Source organism: Crocuta crocuta, unplaced genomic scaffold, assembly GCF_008692635.1.
Source record: "Crocuta crocuta isolate KB4526 unplaced genomic scaffold, BGI_CrCroc_1.0 scaffold127, whole genome shotgun sequence".
Taxonomy (NCBI): domain Eukaryota; kingdom Metazoa; phylum Chordata; class Mammalia; order Carnivora; family Hyaenidae; genus Crocuta; species Crocuta crocuta.
The window spans coordinates 7,008,147-7,016,284 of NW_027532008.1; the positions used below are offsets into that span (position 1 = coordinate 7,008,147).

General features: G+C 57.1%; 1 protein-coding gene across 1 annotated transcript in view; it reads left to right on the forward strand.

Moving 5' to 3' along the window:
- HSPG2 (heparan sulfate proteoglycan 2) overlaps nt 1-8,138 on the forward strand; it is a 98,213-nt gene that overhangs the window by 45,735 nt on the left and 44,340 nt on the right. Inside the window, exons 16-29 of the mRNA XM_077775535.1 lie at nt 2,127-2,290; nt 2,714-2,893; nt 2,991-3,187; nt 3,279-3,426; nt 4,226-4,353; nt 4,870-4,956; nt 5,047-5,105; nt 5,286-5,353; nt 6,501-6,641; nt 6,755-6,931; nt 7,083-7,262; nt 7,354-7,472; nt 7,916-8,027; nt 8,116-8,138. The exon at nt 8,116-8,138 is cut by the window's right edge and continues 115 nt beyond it. Coding sequence (XP_077631661.1) covers nt 2,127-2,290; nt 2,714-2,893; nt 2,991-3,187; nt 3,279-3,426; nt 4,226-4,353; nt 4,870-4,956; nt 5,047-5,105; nt 5,286-5,353; nt 6,501-6,641; nt 6,755-6,931; nt 7,083-7,262; nt 7,354-7,472; nt 7,916-8,027; nt 8,116-8,138 — 1,783 coding nt within the window. The remainder of the gene's footprint in view (nt 1-2,126; nt 2,291-2,713; nt 2,894-2,990; nt 3,188-3,278; nt 3,427-4,225; nt 4,354-4,869; nt 4,957-5,046; nt 5,106-5,285; nt 5,354-6,500; nt 6,642-6,754; nt 6,932-7,082; nt 7,263-7,353; nt 7,473-7,915; nt 8,028-8,115) is intronic.

The following is an 8,138-nucleotide window of genomic DNA, read 5'->3' on the forward strand; positions in this document are numbered from 1 at the left end:
GAAGGTCTTGGCGGGGGCAGGAGGGCAGACATAGGCGTGCAGCATGCATGGGCCCATGGGGCCAGGTTCACAGAGGGGCGCAGGGTCTCTGCAGAGAGGCTGAGCCCTGTGAGAACAGCACTTGAGGGAAAACAGACATTTTAGGAAGAGCCAAATCCGCGCTTGACGCCTGCCCGCTTTGGGTTATGAAGAGAATGGGCTCTGGGGCCAGATTCCTTGTTGAAGTTCTGACGCTCCCCTACTGCCTGGCGCCCTTGGTCAAGTTGCTGTTTCATGTCTCAATGTTCTCGTCTACAAAATGGGGGTAAAATAAGAACTACCTACTATGTGGCTGTAAGGACTTAATGGGTTAATACAGATAAGCCACTCAGAATAGTGCTCAGTCCATGGTAAGCGCCCCATACATATTCCCTGATGTCATCGTCACCATCCTCATCCTGAGAGACCGAGAGGTGCTGGGGTCCCCAGAGCAGAGGAGCCAGGGTTTGGCATCTTCTTAGCCTGGGGCTGCCCTCCAGCTGCACCAGTTTGTGGGTGCAACTGTGGCTTCTCTAGGCCTGGTTTCCCAGATGTAAAGGCAGGGAGGCAGTTGGCCTGCGTTCTCTCTGGCTCTGAGAGGCAGCATGGTTTGGGCCCAGAAACCACAAGGACCTGGGTTCAAGTCCCAGCCCTCATCTACTGCCTGGCATCAGGCTGCCTCCCGTAGCACTTTCTGCATCACCAAAGATTAAATGCAAGGAGGGGGCTTAGCTGCCTACATGGTAAGCACTCGGTTGGTGCTGTGGCTTGGTTGGCACAGCCTTCCGACAGCCACCGGCGCGGGCACGGTCGGGGCTGTTCTCACTCTCTTCAGAGGAGGATTCTGAGGGACTGTGGGGCCTCCCTGGGCTTACACACAGCTGTTTAGAGGAGAACTGGACCCCAGGCCTGTCTGACTGGAATCAGAATGGTCAGGGTGGGCGGGGACTGCGCAGGCGGCCTGTGTGTGGATGGTGACTCGGAGGCGGGAGGCCTGAAAACATTATGGAAGGGAGGGAGGAAGGCAGGCCTGGGGGAGTGCGGCCTGGTCTTGGGGGCTACGTACGGTCATTCTGCAGATAAGGGTCTGGATTTGTCCATGGTTACAGGGATTAGATTTATGATCCAGGGGACAAGCTACTGCCAGACAGATGAAGACTTAGCACAAGGAAAGAATTTCTAAGAGTCAAAACTGTCCAGGGTTGGGAGGGACTGCCTTTGGGGGTAATGAGCTCTCCATCCCTTAGAGCTGCTCAATGTGGTAGTCACTAGTGACGTGTAGCTCTTCAAATTAAAATTAATGAATTCACTTTCTCAGCTGCACAAGCCACATTTCAAGTGTCCAGTAGCCACATATGGCTAGTGGCTACCATATTGGAGAGTACAAGTGTGGGACATTTCTATCCTCATAGAAATTTCTCTTGGATGGTTAGTGCTGCCCTAGAGATCTGGAGGGATGCTGTAGAGAGAATTCCTGTGTGTGTGTGTGTGTGTATGTGTTGGGGGGGAGCGGTTGGACTAGATGACCCATCATAACAGTAACAAGAGCTAATTGTTTTTGAGCACTTATGTGCAGCACTCTGTTTTAAGCATTTCATATCAATTTGCTCAGTTTCTCTCTTTACTAAGCTTATGATGCAAGCCAGTATTCTGTCCATTGTACAGATAAAGAAACTGAGGCCTTTTTTCAAGGCCTTTCACATCTGGGGAGGGTGGTAGAACCAGGACTTGGCACCTGTTCTTCAGCCCCGGGTAGCTCTCTACTGCCCCCTGAGGGCCGTTCCAACCCTGACAGTCCTTGAATCGCCTCAAAACAAAAGGCTCTGAGAAGTCCTGCTACAAAGAATCCGCTTGACCTTTTTCCTGACCCCATGGTTCCCAGCCATCGTTCTTCAGCACTGACTTTCCCCAGAACATGCTTTAGGAAATTCTGCTCCAAAACTGTATGGAAGAAAAAAAGTTGTTCTTTAAACTTGGAGAGACTGAAGTTCTCTTTAAATCAGATTTCTCCCAGAACTGTCCCATCTTTCTGGCTAACCGCCTTTGAAGGTGGGTATCTCCGGCAGGCCTGTGCTGCAGCCCTCAGCCCTCCCTCTCGCTGCCCGCAGGCGTGAACGTGACCATGCCCGCGCAGCCCGGCATGCCGCCCCTCTCCTCCACCCAGCTGCAGATCGACACCGCTGTACAGGAGTTCCAGCTGGTCGACCTGTCGCGGCGCTTCCTGGTGCAGGACTCTTTCTGGGCTCTGCCCAAGCAGTTCCTGGGCAACAAGGTGAGGCACCGGCCTGCTGCTCTGGATAGAGAAAGGGCCCAGCCCCCCTCGCATGCCCACAACCTGCCTGGGCTCTGCTCCCTCCGAAGCTGGTAGGCAGCAGGACAGACTCAGTTCCGGAGGCAAGGTGGGCAGTGAGCGGCTTGTTCATTCAAGGCAGGGTGTCTGCCCACCATGCTCAGGTTAGAAGGAATGCCGACTCAGCCTTTAGAAAGGGCTCCTTTTATTCCGCCCTCCACATGAGACTGAACATCCCAAAGGCAGAGCCAAGTCCTGCCCAGCTCTGCCTCCCTGTGCCCGTCTCTGTGCCAGGCCTACAGTGAGCACTAGACACAGAGGGGAGGGGGAAGGGACGACTGGACACACAGCAGGCGTCAGGTGTGCCCCCAGCTTCCCTGCCCTGACCGGCCCTGTCCTGGCCAGGTGGACTCCTACGGCGGCTCCCTGCGCTACAAGGTGCGCTACGAGCTGGCACGGGGCATGCTGGAGCCAGTGCAGCGACCGGACGTGGTCCTCGTGGGAGCTGGATTTCGCCTCCTCTCCCGAGGGCACGTGCCCACCCAGCCCGGCACGCTGAACCAGCGACAGGTTCAGTTCTCGGAGGTAGGCGGTGCCTGAGCTCTCAGGGCAGGGGTGAAGGGGCCACAGGCTGGGCAGGGGCTAACGTGTGGCGCCCCTGCGCTCCTCTGTTCATATCCAGGAGCACTGGGTCCACGAGTCTGGCCGGCCAGTGCAGCGGGCTGAGATGCTGCAGGTGCTGCAGAGCCTGGAGGCTGTGCTCATCCAAACAGTGTACAACGCCAAGATGGCCAGCGTGGGACTGAGTGACGTCGCCATGGATACCACCGTCACCCACCCCACCAGCCATGGCCAGGCCCACAGCGTGGAGGAGTGCAGGTGCCTGAGCTGGCAGTGCCCGGCCAGGAGAGGGGAGAAACAGCAGAGCCTCCCGGGTCCTGTAACCTCTCTCTCGGTCCTGCCTCCACAGATGCCCCATTGGCTATTCTGGCTTATCCTGTGAGAGCTGTGATGCCCATTTCACCCGGGTGCCTGGTGGGCCCTACCTGGGCACCTGCTCTGGCTGCAACTGCAATGGGCATGCCAGCTCTTGTGACCCTGTGTACGGCCACTGCCTGGTGAGTGGTGTTGATTGGCACTTGGACGCCAGCTAGGGGCCGGGGGCATAGATGGGTGGGAAGCCCAGGCTGAAGCCTCTTTGTGCCTACAAGCTTAGCATGAGCCTCTAGAATGACTGCCATGGCTGCTAGAGAAACGATCATGATCTCTGGTTGCATTAACAGAGATAAAATGTCCAGATAAGGGAGGTGAAAGTCCTACTCTCTTCCACCCTGGTTGGAACCCTGGAGAGTACTGTGTTAAAGATTGTCCTTAGCAGGGTAGCCTTAAGGGGAAGAAGCCTGGAAATCCTATGTATTTCTAAGGACTAGTGGAGGAGGCTGGGATTTGGGAACTGAGAGAAGACGAGGCTCAAACTACTATTTTCAAATTCTTCAAGAGCCCTATAAGATGGAAGAAACACTATTTCTAAGGAATGGTGGAGGGGGCTGGGATTTGGGAACTGAGAGAAGACAAGGCTCAAACTACTATTTTCAAATTCTTCAAGAGCCCCATAAGATGAAAGAAACAGATTCCAGAGGGTTGAAATAGCCAGTGGGTACAGATTAGAAGAGGGAGGTGGGTTTAAGTCAGGATAAAGCAGGTGTTTAGAACCTCCTAGGGGACAGGCTGCCCGTGAGAAGTGATGAGCTCCCCATCAGGATGCGGCTGGATGCTCTCCTGTCTACACAGCTGTGGACTAGTTCCAGCATATAGTGGAGGAGGCCAGGCTAGCCTCAAAGGGCCACCCTCGGAGTGCGGTGTGGGGCAGAGGGACTGCTCTGTACAACCTGAACCCTTCCTTCCCGTTCCTCCCAGAACTGCCAGCACAACACAGAGGGGCCACAGTGCAACAAGTGCAAGGCCGGCTTCTTTGGGGACGCCACAAAGGCCACTGCCACTGCCTGCCGCCCCTGCCCTTGCCCTTACATCGATGCCCCCCGCAGGTCAGACCCAGCTCAGGGTGGGAGGGGGCGGGGGGCAGATATGGTGGCGAGTGGGGGGTGGGCCGTACAGCAGGCTGGGGGCATACTCTGGGCAAGGAGGTGGGATACCCGGGTCAAATCCACCTCGTTGCTGAATTTCACCGATGCCCCTTGACCTCTCTGGCCTCAGCTTTCTTCCCTATATTATGGGCCCGTCTGTCTTTCTAGTATTGCTCTGAGGCTGCAGATCAAGAATAAGTGGACAGGGGCACCTAGCTGGCTCAGTCAGTAGAGCATGTGACTCTTGATCCGAGAGTTGTAAGTTCAGGCCCCTTGTTAGGTGTAGAGATTACTTAAAAATAAAAAAAATTAAAAATCTTAAAAAAAAAAGAACAGATGGGCAGAGAAATGATGGACAGAGAGGCGACATCACGTCTCATAGCTGCTATGCGGGCAGCAGTCATTTCCTCGGGTGGAGTGTGAACCCGCGCCCATCATGGCAGCCCTACCCCACATCCTGCCACCTGATACCCACAGATTCTCAGACACCTGCTTCCTGGACACGGATGGCCAGGCCACGTGTGATGCATGTGCCCCAGGCTATACAGGCCGCCGCTGTGAGAGGTGAGGAAGAGCCAGCCGGGACTGGGGGGTGCAGGCTGTGCGGAGTGGGGACATGGAGGTGCCACTGAGGACCCTCCCTCTCTCCCCCAGCTGCGCCCCTGGATATGTAGGCAACCCCATCCAGCCAGGCGGGAAATGCAGGCCCAGCAGTGAGTATCACAGCGACCATGTCACCTGGCACTTCCCCTGGCTGCCCGCCAGGCCCCGGTCCTGGAGCCCAGCCCAAACCCCGGCATCCCTGGGGAGGCATCCCACTCTGTCACCTGTCTGGCCAGACTGGGTCCATCCCATTCCCACCTGCCTTGCCAACACCCACTTTGTGCCTGCAGACCAGGAGATTGTGCGCTGTGACGAGCGAGGCAGCGTGGGGACCTCCGGGGAGGCCTGCCGCTGTAAGGTACGCATGCCCTCCTCTCCCCCACCCCGGGGACTCTGGCGGGCACGCAGCTGGGAGAGGGAGAGAGGAGGCTCCGTCTCCTCCATAGCTCCTTGGCTGGTGGGTGGTGGCCTAGCCAGAGGCTGATGGGCCTGGCTGACTAGTCGTCCCCTCATGAGAGGTGGCCTGGCATCGGGAAGGAGCCTTGGCTGGAGAGTCGGGTAACCTGGGTTCAAGTCCCAGATCCTTTGCCAGTGCTTCTTCAGGCAACTGTCGTATCTGCATTATACCTTTGCTTTTGCATTCTCACACTGACATGACCATATGGGTATTAGAGAAATTTACAGAAATTTACATCCCCAATTTACAGATGAGCAAATGGAGGCTCAGAGGAGGGAAATTATTTGCATTAAGACTGGGAGAATCAAGGGGCGCCTGGGTGGCTCAGTTGGTTAAGCGTCCAACTTCGGCTCAGGTCATGATCTCACGTTCGTGGGTTCGAGCCCCACGTCAGGCTCTGTGCTGACAGCTAGCTCAGAGCCTGGAGCCTGTTTCAGATTTCTGTGTCTCCCTCTCTCTCTGACCCTCCCCTGCTCATGCTGTCTCTATCTCTCTCTCAAAGATAAATTAAAAATTAAAAAAAAAAAAAGACTGGGAGAATCAAGTGTCAGTGGAAGGAGGAGCTGGACCAGTTGTGGAGTGAAGCACTCCTGATCTTAAGTCCCAGGGTAGATTAGCAAGCTGAGCGACCTTGTGTAAATCACTTCCCACATCTGAGCCTCCGTTTCCTCATGTGAAGTGTGGAGGTATCACATACTTAAGGTACTTAGCAGGATTAAGTGAGATGATGGTTGAATAGGAACTAGCACAGTGCATGAAGCACTCCATAAATAGTAGCAGTGACTGTTTTAACCAAGTTGTTGTATTTCAAACTTAAATGTATTTGTGAGCCCCCTAGCCCCCAAAAAGAAAAGGGAAAAAAGACTGGTGACAGACGCTCCCATTAATTGGGAATTACTGCTCACACAGTGACAACCCTGCTTCCCTGTGCTCTTTCCGTGGCTCTCCCGGCCTTGGGTCCCCATCTAGAGTGTGGGCAGATTAGGCTGGAAGCTCCAGGCAGCCCCTCCCGTGGGCCATCCTGCAGCTCCCAGCTCTGTGCCTGCAGAACAACGTGGTGGGTCGTCTGTGCAATGAGTGTGTCGCCGGCTCTTTCCACCTGAGCGCCCGCAACCCTGATGGCTGCCTCAAGTGCTTCTGCATGGGCGTCAGTCGCCAGTGCACCAGCTCCTCCTGGAGCCGCGCCCAGGTACCTACGCAGGGTGGCTGGGCAGGGAGAGAGCGGGGACCCCTGAGTCCAGGGGGGACCACGTGCCAGTCCCAGACCTCAGCCCCCCTTCCGGCCTCCTCTCCTGCTCCCAGGTGCACGGGGCTTCCGAGGAGCCCGCTCAGTTCAGCCTGACCAACGCCGCAGGCACCCACACCACCAGCGAGGGCATCTCGTCACCCACGCCCGGGGAACTGGTCTTCTCCTCCTTCCACAACCTCCTCTCCGGACCCTACTTCTGGAGCCTCCCCCCACGCTTTCGCGGGGACAAGGTGGGCAGGGGGTGGGAAGAGGAAAGGTGTCCGAGGCTTGGAAACAAGAATGTCCTGGTGCCTTGGGAGGAAAGATGGAAGACGCGGCTGGAGCAGTGGCATGTCAGGACAGTGGGGCCTCAGCCGAGCACCTGTCCACCCCGTGTCCCAGGTGACCTCCTATGGAGGAGAGCTGCGCTTCACGGTGACCCAGCGGCCCCAGCCTGGCTCCACGCCTCTGCACGGGCAGCCGATGGTGGTGCTGCAGGGCAATGGCATTGTCTTAGAGCATCACACTTCCCAGGAGCCCAGCCCCGGCCAGCCCAGCACCTTCACTGTACCCTTCCGGGAGGTGAGCAGCACTCCCTGGGGCCTGGCGTGGGGAGGGGCATCAATACCCCAGGATGTCAGGGCTTGCGGCACACGTGTCCTTTCCTTGGCAGCAAGCCTGGCAACGGCCTGATGGGCAGCCGGCCACACGGGAACACCTGCTGATGGCACTGGCGGGCATCGACACCCTCCTGATCCAGGCGTCCTTCAGCCAGCGGCCAGCTGAGAGCAGGTGTCTGGGGGCCAGGGCGGGAGGACAGAGGGGCCAGCTCTACCACTGGCCTTTTGTGCCTCATTTTCCCCATCTGTAAAATGGGGACATAACAGTGACTCATGGGGCTTGTCTTAGGTTGGGTTCCCTGGAAGCAAAGCCTGAGATAGAGATTGGGGTGCACACAATTCACAGTGAAAACCTGGGAGGGAGGGAGAGGGAAGGACAGACGGACGAAGGAAGGCTCATTCGCTGGGGAAGGTTGCAGGTATCAGCCATTCGCCACAGCTCTTGCAGCAGCCGGGGTGTGGGCGCCCAGCTGGGCATCCAGACGGCGCCCCAGCAACATCAACAGCAGGGCTGCTGGGAGGATTAACGACACAATCGACACGATCACACTCGGGACTCCAGGCACGCCTGGCACAGAATGTGTGCTCATTGCTAGTGGGTCTTGTCATTCCCAGGGTCTCTGGTATCAGCATGGACGTGGCTGTGCCTGAGGACACCGGCCAGGACCCCGCACTGGAGGTAGAACAGTGTACCTGCCCACCCGGGTACCGCGGCCCATCCTGCCAGGTGAGCGCCAGGCTCCACCCACCCGCCCGCCAGTTGCCTCCTTGGTGCTTCCTGGTTCCTCCCCCTTTGGCTCCGCCTTCCTCGCCAGGCCCATCCCAGCCCCGCCCCCCA